Source organism: Centroberyx affinis, unplaced genomic scaffold (genome assembly GCF_046629955.1).
Source record: "Centroberyx affinis isolate AG114_WGS23_722 - 3 ecotype Tasmania unplaced genomic scaffold, CSIRO-AGI_Caff_v1 ptg001385l_1, whole genome shotgun sequence".
Taxonomy (NCBI): Eukaryota; Metazoa; Chordata; class Actinopteri; order Beryciformes; family Berycidae; genus Centroberyx; species Centroberyx affinis.
Window position 1 is genome coordinate 140,981 of NW_027279868.1, and position 27,518 is coordinate 168,498.

The 27,518-nt window shown below is 37.7% G+C and overlaps 2 protein-coding genes across 2 annotated transcripts; both read left to right on the plus strand.

Moving 5' to 3' along the window:
• Positions 1–481: 481 nt before the first annotated feature.
• LOC139649623 (cell adhesion molecule CEACAM5-like) lies at positions 482–14,224 on the plus strand. The gene is made up of 11 exons (XM_071526088.1): positions 482–562; positions 1,346–1,592; positions 2,014–2,284; positions 7,220–7,224; positions 9,858–10,130; positions 10,552–10,818; positions 11,249–11,515; positions 12,714–12,837; positions 13,450–13,481; positions 13,619–13,710; positions 14,041–14,224. The coding sequence occupies exons 1-11, from the start codon at positions 482–484 to the stop codon at positions 14,047–14,049; spliced, it is 1,668 nt and encodes a 555-aa protein (XP_071382189.1). The 3' UTR covers positions 14,050–14,224.
• A 946-nt stretch (positions 14,225–15,170) lies between these two features.
• On the plus strand, positions 15,171–26,338 carry LOC139649624 (cell adhesion molecule CEACAM5-like). The gene is made up of 8 exons (XM_071526090.1): positions 15,171–15,213; positions 17,290–17,619; positions 18,809–19,087; positions 19,509–19,775; positions 20,324–20,488; positions 25,177–25,341; positions 25,549–25,827; positions 26,121–26,338. Exons 1-8 carry the CDS (start codon positions 15,171–15,173, stop codon positions 26,336–26,338), a joined length of 1,746 nt encoding a protein of 581 aa, XP_071382191.1.
• The last annotated feature ends 1,180 nt before the right edge of the window (positions 26,339–27,518 follow it).

Below are 27,518 nucleotides of genomic sequence, written 5' to 3' on the forward strand. Positions count from 1 at the left end.
TAGGAGGAATAATTACTATGAAGATTGTTGTATTATTTTATTTGCTTGTGTTTCTGGTACTTCACATAGATTCAGGCTTTCTCAATAGTTCATGTGTTGCTAAGGTCTTCATATCTTGTGCATGGTGGTTTGTCATCAAGGATAGATTCTCCCAGCAGGCCGTTTTACATTGCCCTCTACTCTACAGTAGAATCCTGCCCAAACCTGTAACTGTCTCCTCCAGGTTTAAGCCATGGAGCCGGTGTGATACCAGACAATCTTCTGAACGCAGCAGTAGGAGGGAGTGTGACGTTCACCACAACACTGACTCCACCAGAAAGTCCATTTGTGGCAGTGACCTGGACGTTTATACACGATACTATTGACAATACAACTAATATAATAACCTCAACTATTTCAGTCACAGTTGGACCAGGGTATCAAGACAGGATCACCCTCAATAGATCGACTGCATCTCTGGAGCTCAGGAATCTGACTCTTAATGACAGTGGAGAATACAGCGTTATCATCGTACCAGCTGCAGGAGTGGGGCAGACAGGAACCTCCAGACTGGAGATACACCGTGAGTAGATACTTCATGTTGTTGTGTCACTGTTTCAGTGTTGAAGGGAAAAGATTCTGATAATGAGTTTCATACCAGAATTTAAGTCCAACAGCAAGGAATTTGTGAGTGTGTTTGTTAATGTGTCCAGATGAAAGTATTCAAGAAATTCAAAAAATCCAAGCTAAAACATAATTTGCATGTTATTCATACGATCTTAGAAAACACAACAAGCAACAGTTGTCTTTTAAAGAAGTCTTCATCTGTACAAATTTAGACTGAACTCTCAGAGACTGTCAATTTTTGGGTGGATTTTCCCTTTAAGTGCTGCCAGTAGAATTTGCAGTCTCCAGTCTTATGATACCCTGTCATGTCTGTGTTATGAATAATTAAAGATGGTATTTCACTTAACCACAGGTGCTGGTGTGTAATATCTTTCATCCTCCCAGTGTGATAAGTCCTGAAGTCAACATTATGTCAAAATAGCTATGATAATAGATATTTCCCAATAATGTGAATTGCATTTTGGTCCACAGTACAGTGCATAGCGTAATGAACCTGAAGCGGATGCTTATTGTCTGTTATTACAGTTGTTGTGTGCAGATGTTAAGTAAGTATCCTGTTCGGAGAAGTGAGCCACTTAAAGCAAACACAGAGGGGTTAAATGCTGCATTACCTCTTATTTATTAGATTGGGGAGCTAATACAAACCTTCAAATTCCAGTCATGAATACTCATCATGGTATAATAATCATGGAATTGATTCCCAATCACTACATAGTGACCTGTTGTAACACCATGTGAGGTGGTGCGAAGTACAAACCGGAGCAGCTCCGTCAGACTGTCCTGCTCCTCCTCTGGCTCCTCCCTCTCTTTTCTCTGGTTTAATGGCAGCTCTGAGGTTTCAGCCAGTGAGGGAGTTCAGCTCGGTGACGGAGGCTCCACTCTCACTATAGTCAGTGTGACCCGCTATGATGAGGGACTGTTCATGTGTCGTGTGTCAAATCCTGTCAGTAATTCCACCAGTGCCCCAGTATCCCTCTCCATCAGCTGTGAGTTTCTAACCTGCATGCTTAACCTCTTGTCTTACAGCATATGCATGCAAACACAACACAGAGCTTCAGATTCCCAGCTTGATTTAGCTTATTGTAACAGCTTTGGAAGGAGCGGCCTTGTCTTAATGACTTTTCCTAGTGCTCTTTGCTCTTCGATTGTTGCTTCGTTTTTGCTGATGCTGAATAGCTGATTACTGGAAACGATACTATGATACAGTTCTGCCTTTGACTGGCATCTTATGCTAATCAGTTATGAATTTTCACATTGAGCCAAGCTGCATGCCATGTGCCCAACTCACCCTGATGTGCCACTGCTAAGCTTTGATGTTAAAACGCATACATTTTTCTCAAACTAATATTATTTATTGGTGACTTTTCTCTTTGCTGGTGTCTGCGACCCGCATGCCACACATTGCAGTTGGCCCAGAAAATACAAATTTGACACTATCTCCGTCAAAAGAATACTATGAGGAAGGGTCAAACATCATCCTGTCCTGCTCAGCTGACTCCAGACCTGCTGCCCTGTTTCACTGGGCTCTGAATGGATCCCTGCTCTCTGATACTGGACCAGAGCTCAGACTGAACAACATTCAGATGAGACAGAGTGGTAACTACAGCTGTCAGGCCCATAACAGTAAAACTCTGAGATATCAAACCTCTCAGCCCTCACTTGTCACTGTGCTGGGTAAGTGGGAATAAACAGGTTTTTACAGTAGTGATATGGGTCACAAAGATGTTACTGAAGTATCTACTTGCAAAGCTGGCAGTTAGGTGTCTCTTTGAATCTGTGTGGCTTCTGTTCAGTTAATATCCAATTTGAAATAAAATTATTAAAAAAAATAAAAATAAAAATGGATAACTAAAAAAGTACTTTTTTTTTCATTTTTGCCTCAAGTAAAAAACAAAAAAAACCATGTTGTTTTCTGTAAAATGCACTTGCAAAATTTGAATGTTAGCCTCTTCCTTGCTGTGTATCTTTTCTGTGATTATATAGGTAATCACTGAAGAAGTAATAAATAACACTTGGCGTACCTACTAATACATATACAGTACATGATAGGCAGAACAATAAGATTTTTGTCCCTTGAGAACAGGTATGACCTAAGCATGAACGCTTGTGCTATTTGCTTTCCTCTTTTGCATATCATTCACACATTATTCATCTTTCACCAACAGAGAGAATATCAGGTGCTTCAATCACAGGATCAACAAACCGACCAGTTGAGGGGAACTCAGTGAATCTAACCTGTGAGGCTGCTGGCTCTGTCCCTACCAGAGAGTGGAGGAAGGATGGCTCTCCTCTGAACAATGACATCACTCTTCATGACGAGGGCAGACTGTTGTCCTTTAGCGCTCTGAAGAGAACAGACAGAGGAGAATACTCCTGTAAAGTCAGCAACCCCATCAGCTCTGAGGAAGCGAAATACAACATGGTTGTGAACTGTAGGTAACATACTGTAAGCCTTTAGTTATTGTAGAGTGACATCACCAGGGGTGAAAAGAAAACATGTTTTACATTGTAGAAACACTGTTACTTTAGTTCTATTTTACTCTAAATTCAACTGTTATCAGCCTAATGTTTGGGGTTTTAACAAAACTAGAATATCAATTATTGAGCCAAGCTGCATGCCATATCCAGTATTGATCCAGTATGATCAGGTCCCATTGATCAGCTCATGCACAATGACCTGAAAGGTACTGATTCTATCAATTCTATCTTTAAGGAACACCAGGCCTTATCCTAGCCTATCTATACTTTGTATATGGACACATATGCTAGTTTTATATTAAATGTATACAGGATAGTAGTTTTTTTCTTTTTTTTTCTTTTTTTTTCCTTTTTTTTGCAGCCACATTATTATTGCTTTGATTACAATATTACAAATATGTGTGTTTCAGATGGACCGGAGAGTGTTAAAATCACGGGTCCAAGTGAAATAGAAGTGGAACAGACCTTAGAGTTAACCTGCTCTGCTGAGTCCATACCGACTGCTAGTTACATCTGGAGGCTGAACGGGACAGAGATACTTCGAAATTCTGCTGTGTTCACTAAAACAGTGACTGAGGTTTCTGACAGTGAAAGTTACACCTGTCAAGCGATGAACGATGTTACTGAGAAAACATCAACATCTGGCATCCATAGATTGTCTGTAAAAGGTAAAGTTAAGTTGTTTGGTGACTGTGAATTTGTTTTAAAGGTTAATTTGAGCTTCGATGTTAAAAAGGATGTTATAAATTTGTTTTAAGCTGGTGAGTTGAGAATATCTGGTGTTACATTAACTTCATGGTGCACTACACAGCTTAAGTGCCCTTGAGCAAGGCATTGAACTGTTAATTGTGTCAGCTGTCAGGCCTGTAACAATAAAACTCTGAGATATCAAACATCTCAGAGTGGGTATCTGTGTGGGTATTGTTTATTGTTTAGTAGCCAACAGATATAGTAGAATCCTTCTTTAAATAAGAACATGGCAACAGGAAATTTAATGTATTTCATCTGCATGCCTATGGGCAGGCATACAATTATAGACAATTATATTTTGTGTGTTTTGAAAGTGTTTGGAAAAGATTAAATGTATTTAGGATTAAATGTATTTATGCAGCACTATTCGCATCATTGTTTGTTTCAGCTCCCACTGCTGCTAGTGACTGCTCAGCTGCTGTTGGAAGGGCTGCTGGAATAACAGCTGCGTGTTTTGTAGTTGTGGCAGTCCTGACTGGAACCACTGTGTATGTTGTGATGAGGAAGAAAAGGTAACTATAAGAGAGGCTACAGCATGTTTTAAGATGCCCTACAGGAGAAAGTGTTTTCTGTTGGAGAAGGCCCATGGGTAACATTATCAATACCACCAACAACCACAGCCTGTTCAGTGGGTAACGTTTACTGTAGGTAGAAATACAGCACTGAATTTGAAATGAATTTACATGTGATGTACAAGAGGACTCAGGAATAATTTATGGTTGTCTAAACCTCTATAAACCTGTACAATCTCAAAATGTGTTTCTGTACACTAAAACACTTGGAACAATGGAACAACTTTGTTATAATGATATTTTTCACACATGATCGTTACAATGGATCCTTTGTATTGGTAAAATGTAAATGCATTTAATGTTACTGCAACATTATATATGAAATTGAGTGAATTGATGATGAGTGAACATATGTCATCCTCAATTTGACCAAAACACAGGATCTGATGTAACTTTGTGCTAAATATCATGTTGCATACACAATATATTGGGTTAGTGTGGAAAGTTTACAAAGCTGATGCAAACAAGTGTTTTGATTTTTGAGAAGCATCTGGCTGGCCACATTTCTAACAATGCTTTATTTCTAACATTCAGAATCAATACCAGTGATCCACCACCTCAAACAGGTCAGTAATCATCTGATCCATTGATCCTCTCTAAACTTCAACTATCATACAATAGGAAGGAGAGCAAACTTCAGGAAGAAATATACCACAATTCTAAGAAAAAAACAATAGGTCTAATGGATCAAATCTAACAAACTTCTGTATTCACCTAGAAACTTCGGAGCATGTGTATGAGAATGCATTCAGAGGTGCATGAGAACAGGAAAAAGGAAAAAGTGCATTTCCATCTCTTCCCTTGAAGGTGAGTTTGTTACTCTATGATTGAATGACTTGGGGGGGAGATATAATGTGACTTGGGGAAAACACCCATGGGTGTTTCCTGGAGGTATGGCTAATTTTCTTGGTTCAGAATTGATAACACTGCTCTAGCACAAAACATCAAAAGACTCTCATTCTTTATCGGTGGAGCGGCTTCACTGTATGCCTGATGACATCACTTTGGAAGTTAACTTTGGAAGTTAATTGATATTAATTGAACTGTTCTAGACCATAGGAATAACATATAAGAACACTTGTATTGACTGGCGTTCCCCTTTCAGATCATTGCACTGGACATATTATCTACAAGCTTGCTATATTGCATTAAAACTTTAAGAATGGCTCAAATAGACTTACAGTATACACCATCATTCATACACCCTGTTCATGTTAATCACATGCTCTAAGTTGGGCCTACTCAGTTTCCTCAACTGGCAGTGTAGTGCAACAACTGAGGTCATTGTTGGATGACAAATAGATATTTTTTTTTAGTTTATTTTAAATCAGATTTGTGAAATGCAAGATACAAAGTAAACTACAATGATGAGTTTTGGCTACCTTGATAAAATTATCTAACCATTCAATTCATCAAAATAATGACTTATTTTTCTAATCAATTCTTGACTAATTTTTTGTTTTTTTAGGAGAAATAAAATGAGAAAACATCCTTCAGAAAAGTCAGCAGCAAGTTCCTAGATCAACAAGATCAAAGAAACTCACCTGTGTGATTTAATTATGTACTTATCAATATCATTTCTCTGCTCCCTGTAGATTATGGTTGACTGCATACAGTTTGTTGCTAGATATTTACTGCAAAGTTGCTCTGCTCAGGGGAACCCATTCAGTTTCAAACTCTAATATCCTGTTAGGAATATTAGGATATTATATCCACCCTGCTGAAGTGAACAGCTTTTTCAGTTTCTTTTTTTTTCTTTTTTTTTGCTGAATTCACACTGTTTATATGGGTAAAACCATTCATATTGTGATAAATTCAAACTTCTGCATCATATTAAAACACCCATCTCATCAAACTGCATCATGTCTGTACAGTGGCTATATCACTTGCACTATATACCATTTTATTAATGAATGTGGTCACTGTTAAACATTGTCTAGGCTGTAAGAATTTGAGGAAGTGAGAGTTTGAGAGTTTTATATTTGAGTAAATATCATAATACAGGTGATACCTGCCACCAGTCTGCTTTTAATGCTATCACCTCTCTACAAATTCATAGAGAGGAAAGCTGCAGTCATAGTAAATCAACTCTGAATAAATCACTGAATACTGAGTCATGTTAAAACATGATAGTGTTGCAACGTTTCTTTTGACATAATACATTTCTTTCTATTTCTATGAAAGATTCTTTTGATAGAAATATTGAAAACTTGATGTTTCTCAAAATGTTTTGACTATTGTTATGAATTTGTCCAGAGTCCATAATCTTACTGATCAGTGATGGTACAGGTAGGTGGACTTAAGAGAGTGGACTTTGGAGACAGGGGGAGGGGAAACCCTATCACACACTACTTCCTTGTACTGCCGTTATATACTGAACTGGAAGTGAAAGGTGTACAGACCGAAATCTACATTGAAGACAATTTACTCTTTTCTATGTAACACAATACTGCATGAGAAATGGAAACAGCTGTGGTGCTCTTGATCCTGGGAGTGATCTCAGGTGAGCTCTTATCACTTCAGACAGCAGATATGACAATATGACAGATATCTATGACAGACATAGTGTCTCTTTTGTCATGTGAGTATTACACCTATTTTCCAGTTATGCTTTCCCTGTCTTGTTTTTAGGATTAGTGTCTGTTTAGGATATGGATAGGCTCAGGTTTTCTTGTAACAACAAGATGTCCTCATGTTATTAGGAACTATTTCTCATCTTTATGTGCAGTTGCAAATTTGTGACATCATGTCAAGGGTTAAATAGCTAGACAACACATTCTGGCATTTTATAATAAATCACATTTTTGAATAAGCAATGGTATGTTTGTATGTAACATGTTATAAGCTATAACATGTCAGTTAGCAAACCAACTAGACTACTAGACTACTGTATTGTCCATAGAAGAGATAAAGACTGCTGATCCAGAGCCAGAGAGCTGAAATCCCATTCAAATACACCAATAATTAATTAGATGCACAAATGCACTGTGGGACTACAGAATCTGTACTTGATATCTAAAGGTTTATCTTTAGTTACAGTCAACTTGCTGACTTTTAAACTTGCTCTTTTCTGCTTTGTATTAAGCAAAACATATGGTGTATAATCACATAATAATGTTATTAGGTATATACAAAATATTTTATTCTATTCAAGAGAGTTACAACAGAGTCGTTCTCCTGGATAAAATGACAAGAAGAAATGCAATCACACTCTGGCAGTGTCCTGGAGTATCAGTGGTGCTGAGATAAGATAAGATAAGATAAGTTAAGATAAGATAAGATAAGATAAGATAAGATAAGATAAGATAAGATAAGATAAGATAAGATAAGATAAAATAAGATAGGGAAGAAGAGGTTAAGGCAAGATCACACTGGACAGATCAACAGGAACTCTTAAGATCAGGGATCTGACTCTGGCTAACAGTAGAGTACACATCAGCATCATACCAAATGAAGGAGTAGAACCTCTAGGAATACTTACAATAAATGGTGAAAATCTCTGAACATGATATCACTTGACAGGCTCGCACTTTAACCAAAGATTGTAGTATTATTTGATTTCACATAGTATTTAGACTCAGGCTTTCTGTTGTTAAGCCTTTGCTTTCTGTTGTTAATGACTTTGCCTAAGCTTTCTAGCATGGAAGAGTTCATGACAGACAAGGCTCTTACAAATTTAGATCTAAGATGTACTCTTTATTGTTGGAACAGTGACCAAAGCTAAACATTCATAAATCTAGAAAGAGGTGGGAGTCCGCCTTGGGAACTACAACTGATGGGCTATGGTCAGATCTGTGCTACACCAGCTTTTCAGCCACTATAATAAACTTAGACTTACCCATTATAACTCCACCAACTTTATGTAACACCTCAAAGAGTGCATAAATATAAACCAGAAATATCATAAATGTTTTACAGATGCGGTATAGAGGAAAGTTCATTTTTGCACTGTACATGGCAATGTTTGAAGGTGAACATTGTGGGTATTATCCTATATATAAAAATGAATAAAATATAAATGTATATATATATTCAAAAAAAAGGATAGATTCTCCCAGCAGGCCGTTTTACATTGCCCTCTACTCTACAGTAGAATCCTGCCCAAACCTGTAACTGTCTCCTCCAGGTTTAAGCCATGGAGCCGGTGTGATACCAGATCTTCTGAACGCAGCAGTAGGAGGGAGTGTGACGTTCACCACAACACTGACTCCACCAGAAAGACCATTTCTGGCAGTGAGCTGGATGTTTACTACTAATGGCATGACAACTAATATAATAACCTCAGGTACTTCAGACACAGTTGGACCAGGGTATCAAGACAGGATCACCCTCATCAGATCGACTGCATCTCTGGAGTTCAGGAATCTGACTCTTAGTGACAGAGGAGAATACAGCGTTAGCATCGTACCAGATGGAGGAGCACCGCTGACAGGAGACTCCAGACTGGAGATATACCGTGAGTAGATTTGTGTCACTGCTTTGATACTAAATGGAAATGATACAGACTGAGGACTAATGATTTAGGAGTTTCATTCCAAAATGAGAGATCCACTTTTTGAAAAAAAAAAAAAGTGACACCTACGCTTACAAAATGACTGATAGGACAGAATTACATCAAATTCTTTTTAAAGGACAGTAGGTAACTTAAGTCATTGCTTGACAAAACACTTTAGACTGGCTCCTGAGTATTTTATAGTTATTGAATGATGAATTCCTGGTATTTATTCTTTTTTCTAAAATGAATACATAGCATTTTTTTAAATAACTCTTCATTAAAGTTCCATTGAAAGAAATTATCATTTTATAGGTCCATGGTGGATGATTTTCTAATTGTATCCACTTTCCCACAATTCCCACAAAGAACATAATTCAGAATTCACATTTCAGTTGTTTTTACAGACATCTACGCAAACCTAGACTGAATGTCTTTTTTTTTTTTTTGAGTGGATTTTCCTTTTACTGTAAAAGAATTTAGTGTCTCTAATCTTATGATAGTACAGAAGCTCTGGTATAGTCAACTTTGTACAAAAATATTCTCAGGTACAATACATTTGGGGTGAGGTACAGAGGCAGTGCACAGCTTAAAGTAGTTTAATGGGATGATTGTTGTCTGTTAATGTGATTGTTGTGTGCAGATGCTTAATGAGAAGTACATTCTGTTCAGAGAAGTGAGCCACTTCTCTGAAAAACTGAATCAACATCATCCACTGAAACTGAGGAACATTTTTGCACAATTTAAGACTATAGTTACTTACTACTTACTGTGTTTTTTACTGTGTAAAATCAGTGGAGTGACTAAATTCTGTATTCCAGGTATGAATTAGTTAGTAGGTAGTTTACCAGGTAGTTTAATTACTGAATTGAATTCCCAATCACTACATAGTGACCTGTTGCAACACCATGTGAGGTGGTGCCAAGTACAAACCGTTGTGTTTTTCCCCACAGTACCAGTCTCCAATGTAGTGGTAACTCCCAACACCACAGACTTGTCAGAGTTCAGCAGCTCTGTCAGTCTGTCCTGCTCCTCCTCTGGCTCCTCCCTCTCTTTCCTCTGGTTGAATGGCAGCTCCGAGGTTTCAGCCAGTGAGGGAGTTCAGCTCGGTGACGGAGGCTCCACTCTCACTATAGTCAGTGTGACCCGCTATGATGAGGGACCGTTCACGTGTCGTGTGTCAAATCCTGTCAGTAATGCCAAAAGTGCCCCAGTATCCCTCTCCATCAGCTGTGAGTTTCTAACCTGCATGCTTAACCTCTTGTCTTACAGCATATGCATGCAAACACAACACAGAGCTTCAGATTCCCAGCTTGATTTAGCTTATTGTAACAGCTTTGGAAGGAGCGGCCTTGTCTTAATGACTTTTCCTAGTGCTCTTTGCTCTTCAATTATTGCTTTGTTTTTGTTGAAGCTGATTACTAGAGACGATACTATGATACAGTTCTGCCTTTGACTGGCATCAGTAATCAGTTATGAACTATGAATGATCAGTTATGATCAGTTATGAGCCTTCACATTGAGCCAAGCTGCATGCCATGTGCCACTGCTGAGCTTTGATGTTAAAACGCATACATTTTTCTCAAACTAACATTATTTATTGGTGACTTTTCTCTTTGCTGGTGTCTGCGACCTGCATGCCACATATTGCAGTTGGCCCAGAAAATACAAATTTGATACTATCTCCGTCAAAAGAATACTATGAGGAAGGGTCAAACATCATCCTGTCCTGCTCAGCTGACTCCAGACCTGCTGCCCTGTTTCACTGGGCTCTGAATGGATCCCTGCTCTCTGATACTGGACCAGAGCTCAGACTGAACAACATTCACATGAGACAGAGTGGTAACTACAGCTGTCAGTCCCATAACAGTAAAACTCTGAGATATCAAACATCTCAGCCCTCACTTGTCACTGTGCTGGGTAAGTGGGAATAAACAGGGTTTTACAGTAGTGATATGGGTCAAAAAGATGGCACTTAACTGAACAGATGGCTCTGTTCAGTTAATATCCAATTTGAAATAAAATTATTAAAAAAAAGAAAATGGATAACTAAAAAAGTACTTTTTTTTTTTCATTTTCATTTTTGCCTCAAGTAAAAAACAAAAAACACATGTTTTCTGTAAAATGCACTTGCAAAATTTTAATGTTAGCCTCTTCCTTGCTGTGTATCTTTTCTGTGATTGTATAGGTAATCACTGAAGAAGTAATAAATAACACTTGGCAGTACATGATAGGCAGAACAATAAGATTGTTGTCCCTTGAAAACAAGTATGAACTAAGCATGAATCCTCGTGCTGTTTGCTTTCCTCTTTTGCATATCATTCACACATTATTCATCTTTCACCAACAGAGAGAATATCAGGTGCTTCAATCACAGGATCAACAAACCGACCAGTTGAGGGGAACTCAGTGAATCTAACCTGTGAGGCTGCTGGCTCTGTCCCTACCAGAGAGTGGAGGAAGGATGGCTCTCCTCTGAACAATGACATCACTCTTCATGACGAGGGCAGACTGTTGTCCTTTAGCGCTCTGAAGAGAACAGACAGAGGAGAATACTCCTGTAAAGTCAGCAACCCCATCAGCTCTGAGGAAGCGAAATACAACATGGTTGTGAACTGTAGGTAACATACTGTAAGCCTTTAGTTATTGTAGAGTGACATCACCAGGGGTGAAAAGAAAACATGTTTTACATTGTAGAAACACTGTTACTTTAGTTCTATTTTACTCTAAATTCAACTCTGACGAGTCATTATCAGCCTAATGTTTTTTTTGTTTTTTTTTAAATGAATACAGGATAGTAGTTGTTTTATTTTTCTTTCTTTTTTTCTTTTTTTTACACAACCACATTACACAACCACATTATTATTGCTTTGATTACAATATTACAAATATGTGTGTTTCATATGGACCGGAGAGTGTTAAAATCACGGGTCCAAGTGAAATAGAGGTGGAACAGACCTTAGAGTTAACCTGCTCTGCTGAGTCCATACCGACTGCTAGTTACATCTGGAGGCTGAACGGGACAGAGATACTTCGAAATTCTGCTGTGTTCACTAAAACAGTGACTGAGGTTTCTGACAGTGGAGATTACACCTGTCAAGCAATGAATGATGTTACTGAGAACACATCAACATCTGGCATCCATAGATTGTCTGTAAAAGGTAAAGTTAAGTTTTTTGGTGACTGCAGAAAGTGAATTTGCATTGGGCCATGCTTGATCTTCAAGCTAGTGTTCATTTTAGACTATATTGATACTCCGGGATATCATGATAAACATACTATATATCTCTAATAATACTGATAATCATGTGAGGAGTAGCAGACCTCCTAAAGTTTTTCTCTAATGACTCAGTGTGGCCAGTCAGGGCAGCTGTTTGTTTTAAAGGTTAATTTGAGCTTCGATGTTAAAAAGGATGTTATATATTTGTTTTAAGCCGGTGAGTTGAGAATATCTGGTGTTACATTAACTTCATGGTGCACTACACAGCTTAAGTGCCCTTGAGCAAGGCATTGAACTGTTAATTGTGTCAGCTGTCAGGCCTGTAACAATAAAACTCTGAGATATCAAACATCTCAGAGTGGGTATCTGTGTGGGTATCGTTTATTGTTTAGTAGCCAACAGATATAGTAGAATCCTTCTTTAAATAAGAACATGGCAACAGGAAATTTAATGTATTTCATCTGCATGCCTATGGGCAGGCATACAATTATAGACAATTATATTTTTGTGTGTTTTGAAAGTGTTTGGAAAAGATTAAATGTATTTAGGATTAAATGTATTTATGCAGCACTATTCGCATCATTGTTTGTTTCAGCTCCCACTGCTGCTTGTGACTGCTCAGCTGCTGTTGGAAGGGCTGCTGGAATAACAGCTGCGTGTTTTGTAGTTGTGGCAGTCCTGACTGGAACCACTGTGTATGTTGTGATGAGGAAGAAAAGGTAACTATAAGAGAGGCTACAGCATGTTTTAAGATGCCCTACAGGAGAAAGTGTTTTCTGTTGGAGAAGGCCCATGGGTAACATTATCAATACCACCAACAACCGCAGCCTGTTCAGTGGGTAACGTTTACTGTAGGTAGAAATACACCACTGAATTTGAAATGAATTTACATGTGATGCACAAGAGGACACAGGTATAATTTATGGTTGTCCAAACCTCTTTACACCTGTACAATCTCAAAATGTGTTTCTCTACACTAAAACACTTTGTGGCTATTTGAAAACAATGGAACAATTTGTATGACCTACATCATTATGTTATAATGATATTTTTCACAAATGATTGTTATAACAGATCCTATGTATTGGTAAGTTGTAAAAGCATTTCATGTTACTGTAACATTGAGTGAATTGATGATGAGTGAACATATGTCATCCTCAATTTGACCAAAACACAGGATCTGATGTAACTTTGTGCTAAATATCATGTTGCATACACAATATATTGGGTTAGTGTGGAAAGTTTACAAAGCTGATGCAAACAAGTGTTTTGATTTTTGAGAAGCATCTGGCTGGCCACATTTCTAACAATGCTTTATTTCTAACATTCAGAATCAATACCAGTGATCCACCACCTCAAACAGGTCAGTAATCATCTGATCCAACTTGGTCATCTCTAAACTTCAACTATCATACAATAGGAAGGAGAGCAAACTTCAGGAAGAAATAGACCACAATTCTAAGAAAACAATAGGTCTAACAAACTTCTGTATTCACCTAGAAACTTCAGAGCATGTGTATGAGAATTCAGAGGTGCATGAGAACAGGAAAAAGGAAAAAGGAAAAAGTGCATTTCCATCTCTTCCCTTGAAGGTGAGTTTGTTACACTATGATTGAATGACTTGGAAGATAAATATAATCATCCATCATTCATACACCCTGTTCATGTTAATCAGATGCTCTAAGTTGGGCCTACTCAGTTTCCTCAACTGGCAGTGTAGTGCAACAACTGAGGTCATTGTTGGATGACCAATAGATCTTTTTTTTAGTTTATTTTAAATCAGATTTTTGAAATGCAAGATACAAAGTGATACAAACTACAATGATGAGTTTTGGCTACCTTGATAAAATTATCTAACCATTCAATACATCAAAACAATGACTTATTTTCCTAATCAATTCTTGACTAATTTTTTTCTTTAGGAGAAATAAAATGAGAAAACATCCTTCAGAAAAGTCAGCAGCAAGTTCCTAGATCAACAAGATCAAAGAAACTCACCTGTGTGATTTAATTGTTATGTACTTATCAATATCATTTCTCTGCTCCCTGTAGATTATGGTTGACTGCATACAGTTTGTTGCTAGATATTTACTGCAAAGTTGCTCTGCTCAGGGGAACCCATTCAGTTTCAAACTCTAATATCCTGCTGACAAACATCCTAAATACTCTGAACTGACAACAAATTAAATATGTTTGAATCAATGTGCTCAACATCAATGAATCAATGAATCAATGTGCTCAACAAGTTTGCATTAGAAATTATAGCTGTTAATGGTTTTTGACAGATATTCTTTTTAGGAATATTAGGATATTATATCCACCCTGCTGAAGTGAACAGCTTTTTCAGCTTCTTTTTTTTTCTTTTTTTTTGCTGAATTCACACTGTTTATATGGGTAAAACCATTCATATTGTGATAAATTCAAACTTCTGCATCATATTAAAACACCCATCTCATCAAACTGCATCATGTCTGTACAGTGGCTATATCACTTGCACTATATACCGTTTTATTAATGAATGTGGTCAGTGTTAAACAATGTCTAGGCTGTAAGAGTTTGAGAAGGTGAGTTTGACTGAGTAAATATCATAATACAGGTGATACCTGCCACCAGTCTGCTTTTAATGCTATCACCTCTCCACAAATTCATAGAGAGGAAAGCTGCAGTCATAGTAAATCAACTCTGAATAAATCACTGAATACTGAGTCATGTTAAAACATGATAGTGTTGCAACGTTTCTTTTGACATAATACATTTCTTTCTATTTCTATGAAAGATTCTTTTGATAGAAATATTGAAATCCTGATGTTTCCCAAAATGTTTTGACTATTGTTATGAATTTGTCCAGAGTCCATAATCTTACTGATCAGTGATGATACAGGTAGGTGGACTTAAGAGAGTGGACTTTGGAGACAGGGGGAGGGGAAACCCTATCACACACTATTTCCTTGTACTGCCTTTATATACTGAACTGGAAGTGAAAGGTGTAAGGACCGAAATCTACATTGAAGACAATTTACTCTTTTCTATGTAACACAATACTGCATGAGAAATGGAAACAGCTGTGGTACTCTTGATCCTGGGAGTGATCTCAGGTGAGCTCTTATCACTTCATACAGCAGATATGACAGATATCTATGACAGACATAGTGTCTCTTTTGTCATGTGAGTATTAGACCTATTTTCCAGTTTGTTTTCCCTGTCTTGTTTTTAGGATTAGTGTCTGTTTAGGATATGGATAGGCTCAGGTTTTCTTGTAACAACAAGATGTCCTCATGTTATTAGGAATATTTTCTCATTATTATGTGCAGTTGCAAATTTGTGACATCATGTCAAGGGTTAAATAGCTAGACAACAAATTCTGGCATTTTATAATAAATCACATTGTTGAATAAGCAATGGTATGTTTGTATGTAACATGTTATAAGCTATAACATGTCAGTTAGCAAACCAACTAGACTACTAGACTACTGTATTGTCCATAGAAGAGATAAAGACTGCTGATCCAGAGCCAGAGAGCTGAAATCCCATTCAAATACACCGATAATTAATTAGATGCACAAATGCACTGTGGGACTACATAATCTGTACTTGATATCTAAAGGTTTATCTTTAGTTACAGTCAACCTGCTGACTTTTAAACTTGCTCTTTTCTGCTTTGTATTTAGCAAAACATATGGTGTATAATCACATAATAATGTTATTAGGCATATACAAAATATTTTATTCTATTCAAGAGAGTAACAACAGGGTCGTTCTCCTGGATAAAATGACAAGAAGAAATGCAATCACACTCTGGCAGTGTCCTGGAGTATCAGTGGTGCCAAGATAAGATAAGATAAGATAAGATAAGATAAGATAAGATAAGATAAGATAAGATAAGATAAGATAAGATAAGTTAAGATAAGATAGGGAAGAAGAGGTTAAGGCAAGATCACACTGGACAGATCCACAGGAACTCTTAAGATCGGGGATCTGACTCTGGCTAACAGTAGAGTACACATCAGCATCATATCAAATGAAGGAGTAGAACCTCTAGGAATACTTACAATAAATGGTGAAAATCTCTGAACATGATATCGCTAGACAGGCTCGCAGTTTAACCAAAGATTGTAGTATTATTTGATTTCACATAGTATTTAGACTCAGGCTTTCTGTTGTTAAGCCTTTGCTTTCTGTTGTTAATGACTTTGCCTAAGCTTTCTAGCATGGAAGAGTTCATGACAGACAAGGCTCTTACAAATTTAGATCTAAGATGTATTCTTTATTGTTGGAACAGTGACCAAAGCTAAACATTCATAAATCTAGAAAGAGGTGGGAGTCAGCCTTGGGAACTACAACTGATGGGCTATGGTCAGATCTGTGCCACGCCAGCTTTTCAGCCACTATAATAAACTTAGACTTACCCATTATAACTCCACCAGCTTTATGTAACACCTCAAAGAGTGCATAAATATAAACCAGAAATATCATAAATGTTTTACAGATGCGGTATAGAGGAAAGTTCATTTTTGCACTGTACATGGCAATGTGTGAACGTGACAACATTTTGGCACAATATTTGTGATATAGTGACTGAGATTATATGAATTCCCTTCCCATTAGACCCAGAACTTTGCCTCTTGGGGAATTTAACTGATATAAGTGCAACAATTTCAAAATTAAGGTTTTACAGATAGATCTTGGTGTTGCCAGAAAATGTTGGCAGTGACATGGAAGTCTGATTCCCCCCTCTATATGAAAAAATGGTTTTCAGAAATTAACAGTTGCTTTCCGTTGGAAAAGAAAAATCAACAGAAAAGTTTCAATAAGATTTCACACCTTACTTGGACTACACAGAAACTGCTACATAGTTCAGAGGAATTGTATTGACAGATAGTTGTAATGTCTCCTAATTTCATGAATCCATTTATTTGTATAGTTATTCTATATGTGTATGTTGGTAGGTGTACTATGTATATTATAAAGTATATAATACATTTTTCCCTCTTTTTTGTGTTTTTGGATGGGGACCAGGAATGTTGTGGGTATTATCCTATATAAAAACAAAATTAAAAAAATATAAATGTATATATATTAAAAAAAAAGGATAGATTCTCCCAGCAGGCCGTTTTACATTGCCCTCTACTCTACAGTAGAATCCTGCCCAAACCTGTAACTGTCTCCTCCAGGTTTAAGCCATGGAGCCGGTGTGATACCAGATCTTCTGAACGCAGCAGTAGGAGGGAGTGTGACGTTCACCACAACACTGACTCCACCAGAAAGACCATTTCTGGCAGTGAGCTGGACGTTTGTTACTAATGGCAGTACAACTAATATAATAACCTCAACTAGTTCAGACATAGTTGGACCAGTGTATCAAGACAGGATCACCTTCATCCGATCGACTGCATCTCTGGAGCTCAGGAATCTGGTTCTTAGTGACAGAGGAGAATACAGAGTTAACATCGTACCAGATGTAGGAGCAGCGCTGACAGGAGACTCCAGACTGGAGATATACCGTGAGTAGATTTGTGTCACTGCTTTGATACTAAATGGAAATGATACAGACTGAGGACTAATGATTTAAGAGTTTCATTCCAAAATGAGAGATCCACTTTTTGAAAAAAAAAGTGACACCTATGCTTAGGACCAGGACAGTAGGTAACTTAAGTCATTGCTTGAAAAAGCACTTTATAGACTGGCTCCTGAGTATTTTATAGTGATTGAATGATGAATTCCAAGTATTGATTCTTTTTTCCAAAATGAATACATAGCATTTTGGAAATTAACTGGAAACTTGGAAATTATCATTTCACAGGTCCATGGTGAATGATTTTCTCATTGCATCCACTTGCAATTTTTCAAAGGAAATTCCCACCAAGAACATAATTCATAATTCACATTATTCCAATGATCTTAGACATTTCAGTTGTTTTTACAGACATCTGCTCATCTACGCAAACTACCTCACATTTAAATATGCCATATATAAATGTAAAAAAAAGTTTGAGTGGATTTTACTTTTACTGTAAAATAATTTGGTGTCTCTAATCTTATGATAGTACAGAAGCTCTGGTATAGTCAACTTTGTACAAAAATATTTCTCAGGTACAATACATTTGGGGTGAGGTACAGAGGCAGTGCACAGCTTAAAGTAGTTTAATGGGATGATTGTTGTCTGTTAATGTGATAGTTGTGTGCAGATGCTTAATGAGAAGTACATTCTGTTCAGAGAAGTGAGCCACTTCTCTGAAAAACTGAATCAACATCATCCACTGAAACTGAGGAACATTTTTGCACAATTTAAGACTATAGTTCCTTGCAATATTTGCATTACTGTGTTTTTCATGGTCTGTGTATAATCAGTGGAGTGACTAAACCCTGCATTATTCCAGGTATAAATTAAAATCTAAATTAAAATAAAGATAAAGTAATTAATTTTATTTAGAATTCACTTCATGTCATTAAGAGCACATCTATGCTTCAGAAAAAAAAGATAATTAAAAAAGGAGAAACATAAGCAAATTAATTAAAATGCAAAGCAGAGAAGCAACAGGCAAGAGGAGCGAGCCTTCAAGTTTATATTGTGTCACAATTGCCCATCATGGTAGTTTAATTACTGAATTGATTCCCAATCACTACATAGTGACCTGTTGTAACACCATGTGAGGTGGTGCCAAGTACAAACCGTTGTGTTTTTCCCCACAGTACCAGTCTCCAATGTAGTGGTAACTCCCAACACCACAGACTTGTCAGAGTTCAGCAGCTCTGTCAGTCTGTCCTGCTCCTCCTCTGGCTCCTCCCTCTCTTTCCTCTGGTTGAATGGCAGCTCCGAGGTTTCAGCCAGTGAGGGAGTTCAGCTCGGTGACGGAGGCTCCACTCTCACTATAGTCAGTGTGACCCGCTATGATGAGGGACCGTTCACGTGTCGTGTGTCAAATCCTGTCAGTAATGCCAAAAGTGCCCCAGTATCCCTCTCCATCAACTGTGAGTTTCTAACCTGCATGCTTAACCTCTTGTCTTACAGCATATGCATGCAAACACAACACAGAGCTTCAGATTCCCAGCTTGATTTAGCTTATTGTAACAGCTTTGGAAGGAGCGGCCTTGTCTTAATGACTTTTCCTAGTGCTCTTTGCTCTTCAATTATTGCTTTGTTTTTGTTGAAGCTGATTACTAGAGACGATACTATGATACAGTTCTGCCTTTGACTGGCATCAGTAATCAGTTATGAACTATGAATGATCAGTTATGATCAGTTATGAGCCTTCACATTGAGCCAAGCTGTATGCCATGTGCCAGTGCTGAGCTTTGATGTTAAAACGCATACATTTTTCTCAAACTAACATTATTTATTGGTGACTTTTCTCTTTGCTGGTGTCTGCGACCTGCATGCCACACATTGCAGTTGGCCCAGAAAATACAAATTTGATACTATCTCCGTCAAAAGAATACTATGAGGAAGGGTCAAACATCATCCTGTCCTGCTCAGCTGACTCCAGACCTGCTGCCCTGTTTCACTGGGCTCTGAATGGATCCCTGCTCTCTGATACTGGACCAGAGCTCAGACTGAACAACATTCAGATGAGACAGAGTGGTAACTACAGCTGTCAGGCCCATAACAGTAAAACTCTGAGATATCAAACCTCTCAGCCCTCACTTGTCACTGTGCTGGGTAAGTGGGAATAAACAGGTTTTTACAGTAGTGATATGGGTCAAAAAGATGGCACTTAACTGAACAGATGGCTCTGTTCAGTTAATATCCAATTTGAAATAAAATTATTAAAAAAAAAGAAAATGGATAACTAAAAACAGTACAAAAAAAAAAAAGTACTTTTTTTTTCATTTTCATTTTTGCCTCAAGTAAAAAACAAAAAACACATGTTTTCTGTAAAATGCACTTGCAAAATTTGAATGTTAGCCTCTTCCTTGCTGTGTATCTTTTCTGTGATTGTATAGGTAATCACTGAAGAAGTAATAAATAACACTTGGCAGTACATGATAGGCAGAACAATAAGATTGTTGTCCCTTGAAAACAAGTATGAACTAAGCATGAATCCTCGTGCTGTTTGCTTTCCTCTTTTGCATATCATTCACACATTATTCATCTTTCACCAACAGAGAGAATATCAGGTGCTTCAATCACAGGATCAACAAACCGACCAGTTGAGGGGAACTCAGTGAATCTAACCTGTGAGGCTGCTGGCTCTGTCCCTACCAGAGAGTGGAGGAAGGATGGCTCTCCTCTGAACAATGACATCACTCTTCATGACGAGGGCAGACTGTTGTCCTTTAGCGCTCTGAAGAGAACAGACAGAGGAGAATACTCCTGTAAAGTCAGCAACCCCATCAGCTCTGAGGAAGCGAAATACAACATGGTTGTGAACTGTAGGTAACATACTGTAAGCCTTTAGTTATTGTAGAGTGACATCACCAGGGGTGAAAAGAAAACATGTTTTACATTGTAGAAACACTGTTACTTTAGTTCTATTTTACTCTAAATTCAACTCTGACGAGTCATTATCAGCCTAATGTTTGTTTGTTTTTTTTAAAATGAATACAGGATAGTAGTTGTTTTATTTTTCTTTCTTTTTTTCTTTTTTTTACACAACCACATTACACAACCACATTATTATTGCTTTGATTACAATATTACAAATATGTGTGTTTCAGATGGACCGGAGAGTGTTAAAATCACGGGTCCAAGTGAAATAGAGGTGGAACAGACCTTAGAGTTAACCTGCTCTGCTGAGTCCATACCGACTGCTAGTTACATCTGGAGGCTGAACGGGACAGAGATACTTCGAAATTCTGCTGTGTTCACTAAAACAGTGACTGGGGTTTCTGACAGTGAAAGTTACACCTGTCAAGCGATGAACGATATTACTGAGAAAACATCAACATCTGGCATCCATAGATTGTCTGTAAAAGGTAAAGTTAAGTTTTTTGGTGACTGCAGAAAGTGAATTTGCATTGGGCCATGCTTGATTTTCAAGCTAGTGTTCATTTTTGACTATATTGATACTCCGGGATATCATGATAAACATACTGTATATCTCTAATAATACTGATAATCATGTGAGGAGTAGCAGACCTCCTAAAGTTTTTCTCTAATGACTCAGTGTGGCCAGTCAGGGCAGCTGTTTGTTTTAAAGGTTAATTTGAGCTTCGATGTTAAAAAGGATGTTATATATTTGTTTTAAGCCGGTGAGTTGAGAATATCTGGTGTTACATTAACTTCATGGTGCACTACACAGCTTAAGTGCCCTTGAGCAAGGCACTGAACTGTTAATTGTGTCAGCTGTCAGGCCTGTAACAATAAAACTCTGAGATATCAAACATCTCAGAGTGGGTATCTGTGTGGGTATCGTTTATTGTTTAGTAGCCAACAGATAGAGTAGACAGTAACGTTTACTGTAGGTAGAAATACACCACTGAATTTGAAATGAATTTACATGTGATGCACAAGAGGACACAGGTATAATTTATGGTTGTCCAAACCTCTTTAAACCTGTACAATCTCAAAATGTGTTTCTCTACACTAAAACACTTTGTGGCTATTTGAAAACAATGGAACAATTTGTATGACCTACATCATTATGTTATAATGATATTTTTCACAACTGATTGTTATAACAGATCCTGTGTATTGGTAAAATGTAAATGCATTTAATGTTACTGCAACATTATATATGAAATTGAGTGAATTGATGATGAGTGAACATATGTCATCCTCAGTTTGACCAAAACACAGGATCTGATGTAACTTGTGCTAAATATCATGTTGCATACACAATATATTGGGTTAGTGTGGAAAGTTTACAAAGGTGATGCAAACAAGTTTTGATTTTTGAGAAGCATGTGGCTGGCCACATTTCTAACAATGCTTTATTTATAACATTCAGAATTAATGCTAGTGATCCACCACCTCAAACAGGTCAGGTAATCAATTCTTGACTTGTTTTTTCTTCTTTTAGGAGAACTAAAATGAGAAAACATCCTTCAGAAAAGTCAGCAGCAAGTTCCTAGATCAACAACATCAAAGACACTCACCTGCGTGATTTAATTGTTATGTACTTACCAATATAATTTCTCTGCTCCCTGTAGATTATCGTTGACTGCATACAGTTTGTTGCTACATTTGTTGCAAAGTTGCTCTGCTCAGGGGAACCCATTCAGTTTCAAACTCTAATATACTGCTGACAAACATCCTAAATACTCTGAACTGGCAACAAATTAAATATGTTTGAATCAATGTGCTCAGCACAACCAAGTTTGTGTTAGAAATGATAGCTGTAAATGTTTTTTGACAGATCATATTAGTATCACATTATTATCATTGTATCTTTTCATATGGGATATACAAATTTACAGTATTGTAAATTGTTTTCCAGGAGTGATTTTCCCAAAGTCTTGTAAAATGCAGATTAAAGCAGGGCATGTGCCTAATGGATAGTTAGCAAGAGATTAAACATGGGCGCACTTCACCATCTGCACTTTGACTTTCTTGATTTGTTCTGCTGTTCTGTGCCAAGCAGAAGACTAAGAAAATATTTATGATCAGTTGTTTTGTTGTCGCTGAATGACACTTTCATGTTTCATGTTACATACTACATGACATATTTTTCAGATATTCCAAAATACAGAGTATGAACTATTCAAGACGAATCCATGTAATTCAACTTGTTAGTCATTTTATACATTTTTTTTTTTTTAATCTGTACATGAAGCAAAATAAAGTATAACAATAGATATGTTTTAGTCTTGTATAGTATCCTGTGAAAGTGTGCATTAAACAATTCAAAATAAATATAAAGTAAACTACAAAAGCTATAACTATAACTCTATCTGTCTTTCTGTGTGTGTGTGTGTGTGTGTGTGTGTCTGTGTGGGTATGACTTAAGTCACTTTCAGGGACACACACCAGACTTAAGACCAGTTGACTGGGGACAGCTTGTGCAATTGGGGACAAAAGCCGTGTCCCCAATTGGTAAAAAGCTGATTTTTGGGTCAGTGGTTAAGGTTAGGGTAAGGTTATGGTTAGGGTTAGGGTTAGGTTTAGGCAAGTAGTGGTTATGGTTACGGTTAGGGCAAGTCTCCAGGAAATGAATGTAAGTGTATGTAAATACTCCAAAAGTGACATAAGTAAGACTGTGTGTGTGTGTGTGTGTGTGTGTGTGTGTGTGTGTGTGTGTGCAAGAGCAGATATTTTCCATCCTAATTTAATACAGGTAACTTGCTTTACAATCTTAAGGATGATTAAGTCCAAGACATAAGCTGCTCTGACAATCCAAACTAAGCTGCTCCTCTACATGCAGCTAATGAACTAACATGACAGGTATTGGAGCCTGTTTCATATACTGTAGCAGACTTAATTTAATATTAATAATACCCAATTCCCTGCTGGGATCATTAAAGTTTCATCTTATCTTATCTTAAAGGCTCTTATAGTAACCATAAATGAGACCTGATAGGTGTGTAATTGTGAATACTGTTTGGACTGTTGGTACTGTATTGTCCTTACTCTGATTCTTAGGATATGTGGCAGAATACCAAAAATATTTAGCACACAAGTTTGAACCTCTGGACATTTAGCTCTAAATTAAAATGTTGAAGTGATTAGGTTTGTGCATTTTTGTGACAGTAATAGCATTCCTTTAGTTTTTAGATGCAAAAGCAACTTATGGACCTGTAAAGTCACTCTCACCCACTCACTCACTCACTGTGTCTCTCTCTCTCTCTCTCTCTCTCTCTCTCTCTCTCTCTCTCTCTCTCTCTCTCTCTCTCTCTCTCTCTCTCTCTCTGTGTGTGTGTGTTTGTGTGTAGTGAAGTGCTTTAGTTCCTCTCTTCTAGGAACTTTACATGATGTTTGCTTCATATGAATTATCCGGAAGATAAAGAAAGAAAAAAAAGGGGGAAATGCATATGCATATATTATATTTTAGTTTATGAATTTACCTTTATCAAAATATACCTTTGTCATGTTGAAAATCTCCCAGTACTTCCCATAGCTTAAGGACAAATAGCATAGCACATCATAGCACTATTGTACTTGTTAATTATTATTACTGGGGTCACTATAACACATTTACTGTGTTTATGATTTATGTCGATAATAACTTTTTTATGATACCTGTCATGAAAAAGACTGGACTTTGTCTATTCTTTATCACTGCAAGTTATGTATTTTAACCTTTACACGCGCGCGTGTGTGTGTGTGTGTGTGTGTGTGTGTGTGTGTGTGTGTGTGTGTTTATGCATGTGTACTGAGTCAGTCAGATTCAAAGGAAGTCATGGAGGCGTCTGCATTAGTTTCTCTCATCTTGGCAGTGTTGTCGGGTGAGATCTTATCATATTCATTATTATTAGGCTATTATTGTTACACAGGTAAATCATTCATCTACAAGGTTCAAGCAGAAAGAATAGAGATGGAGTAAATTCACATTATGTCAGTCCAGTTGGAAAAACAACAGACTTGTAATTTGATTTTGCTAGAAGACAGGACCTTAATTTAAAACTTGAATTGAAGAAAGCAGTCTGAATTCTGAGTCTTGAATTCAAGTGACTAATAGCATTGGTGTTGGAGGACAAACCAAACATTTATTAAATAGGAAGAATTAACATATTAAGTGAATCATTGTAAGTCAGCAAAAACTCTAACATAAAGGCATGTATATCATAGAAATTAGTTCATATCAATGGATTGAATTATGGCAGTAGCTGCAAACTGTTATGTGCTGTTGTATAAAAGGCTGCTGTAGGTATGGTAAATCACCTTCAAAACAAATGTAAGTTTTGTTTAATTGTATTGAAATTAACAAAATTCCATTATGTAAACCTTGGCTAATGCATTTATGTTGTATAAAATCTGTCAGTATTGCCTTTTAAATCTGTTTGTGCAGGGCTTTGTTCTGGGGAAGCAGTGCTGCCTGCAGGCCCCTTGATTGGAACAACAGGAAGGAGTGTGACATTTGAGATCAACCTGAATTTTACACACTTGAACTCCACCGGATCACCATTTAGGACATTAGCTTGGCTTTTTAACCTCGCCAACATTGTATTATTCTCTCATGGAGTTGGTTTCGTATCTCCCGCTTACAAAAGAAGGATCAGTCTGAACACGACCACTGGATATCTGGAGCTCCGGGACCTGACCCTCAGCGACTCAGGTGTTTACACTGTGGACATCACAACACACACAGACAAACAACTGAATGGCAGTATTAGCCTGGAAGTGTATGGTGAGTGCTTTGTGATTTTGTGTGTCATTCTGCCTCATTGGCAATAAGATAAAGAGATACTGTAGTATGATTTTTGCAAAGGTTCCCTTCAAAATTCAGAACTATCGAGTCACTCATCTGAGTCAGTCTGATTTTCACTATTTTCATATATTTCTGTTTTGAATGAACTTTAATGAAACCTCAGCAGATGTTCTTTATTATCTCTAGCGCCGCCCTTGGCTGTATCTATAGCTCCCAACACCACAGACTTGCTGGAGTTCAGCAGCTCTGTCAGTCTGTCCTGCTCCTCCTCTGGCTCCTCCCTGTCTTTCCTCTGGTTGAATGGCAGCTCCGAGGTTTCAGCCAGTGAGGGAGTTCAGCTCGGTGACGGAGGCTCCACTCTCACTATAGTCAGTGTGACCCGCTATGACCAGGGACCGTTCAGATGCAACGTGTCCAACCCTATAGGCCACGGAATCAGTCATCCACTTACACTCAATATTAGTTGTGAGTCCACTTTTTGTTCATATCCAACTTCCTAATTCTCAATTTTTTTTGATAGTGTATGTTGTGTTGGACACCATCATGAAGCAATGATAAATAAACAATATTCACATGATGCTGAGAAGATTTTAACAGCTGATTAAGGTCCATACTACAACTTCTTAGTATCATTCAGTAATCTTCTTCTCCACTATGTACTCGCAATTATGTGAAATCATTGTGAAGTTTCTACTTCGGTTCGATCGCGGCTAAATCCATACTCTGATAAAAAATCAAACGTAAATGTTTTGTCACAGATGGTCCAGAGAAGGCATCCATAGTAGGACCAAGCTCTGCTGAGATTGGCACTGTTACACTGCTCTACTGCTCCGCTACATCTGTACCTGCTGCAACGTTCAGCTGGCTGTTCAATGGAAACCAGACGGATGTGCATGGGGCTGCGTACGTCATACCGTCTAGCAGCAGCTCTGACTATGGGAAGTACACCTGGGGGTATTGCACAAAACTAGGATAAAGACATCCAGGATAAATGAGCAGGCGCGGCTTGACTAAGCCTTGTCGGCGCTATCTTGGATTAATTGGTTGCACGTTTGCCGAGCCAGGATGAAGAGACGCGGCTTAGTCAAGCCAGGTGTGGATGTTTGGGATAAGTGCGTGTTCACGGCATTCTTAAGAAGACCACGAAATTGATCACAGAATCACAGATTGAAGAATGGATCACGGACGCGCAACTTCATTTACATTTGCTGAACAAGAGCTGCTTCTTCAGCAATTTGAGGAAATGAAAGGCACAATACGCAAAAAAGGAAACACCAGTGCCGCAAAAAAGGAGAGGGAAAAAGCCTGGCAGACAATAGCCGACCGGCTTAATGCGTAAGTAGCCCAAACATGTAGAATTAATAAAGTGTACTCCACAGGAACTGTCAGAATTACAGTTAAAGGATGCGGAGCTGATGACTTTAAGTCCACTAATCAATAGGTGTTTTTGTGTTTTGTTTTGCTTTAATGTGGCCCATAGAAGTGCATGTTACTCAGGTTATGTAAAGTATAAATAAGTTCAAAGAAATGATCTACTCTCTGTCATCTATTGAATCTATTTATCCCATGTTGTGTTCTGTTTCATCCATCATCCTTCATAAAGAACAAACATGTCTGGCCAGAAAAGGACCTGGCAACAGGTGAAAACCAAATATAAAAACATTCTGCAGTCTGGTGAGTTACTTTATTGTAGCCCAAATAGCAATTATCAAATGAAGTGATAGATTTGTTGTCTGCTGACAATGAATTTCTTTACGATTTTAGCGGTCAAGAAAAAAGCACACTGCGCTGGCACAGGGGGCGGCCCACCCACCCAGGACCTGACCCCAGCAGAGGAGCTGCTATCCCATACCCAGTCTGAAGTGCCAGTATGCAAGATTGTTATATGTTTATTATAGGTAGCAATAACCAAAACCAAAAACAGATGCAACATTTTTGGTTTCTCTGGATGTATGAATACTACACAAGACAAAATACCATCATGATGTATAGATGGCAGTATAGATGGCAGTTACCTTGTAGTCCTTTTTTCTCCTCTTTCATCATCATGTAGGATTTCTTTTAAATATCTGTATTGTATTGTACCTATTATCTTTTTGAACCTTTCAGTGTTGGTGTTGTATTAATAAGGAAAGCATTCCAAATAAACCGTCTGG

Coding starts and splice junctions, on each gene's coding strand:
- LOC139649623 (XM_071526088.1), top strand. CDS start 482: ATGACAGTGGAGAATACAGCGTTATCATCGTACCAGCTGCAGGAGTGG. Junction 1,593..2,013: donor AGTATCCCTCTCCATCAGCT/GTGAGTTTCTAA, acceptor CACACATTGCAG/TTGGCCCAGAAAATACAAAT. Junction 10,131..10,551: donor AGTATCCCTCTCCATCAGCT/GTGAGTTTCTAA, acceptor CACATATTGCAG/TTGGCCCAGAAAATACAAAT.
- LOC139649624 (XM_071526090.1), top strand. CDS start 15,171: ATGGAAACAGCTGTGGTACTCTTGATCCTGGGAGTGATCTCAG. Junction 19,776..20,323: donor CTCACTTGTCACTGTGCTGG/GTAAGTGGGAAT, acceptor TCCCTACCAGAG/AGTGGAGGAAGGATGGCTCT. Junction 25,828..26,120: donor ACTTACACTCAATATTAGTT/GTGAGTCCACTT, acceptor GTTTTGTCACAG/ATGGTCCAGAGAAGGCATCC.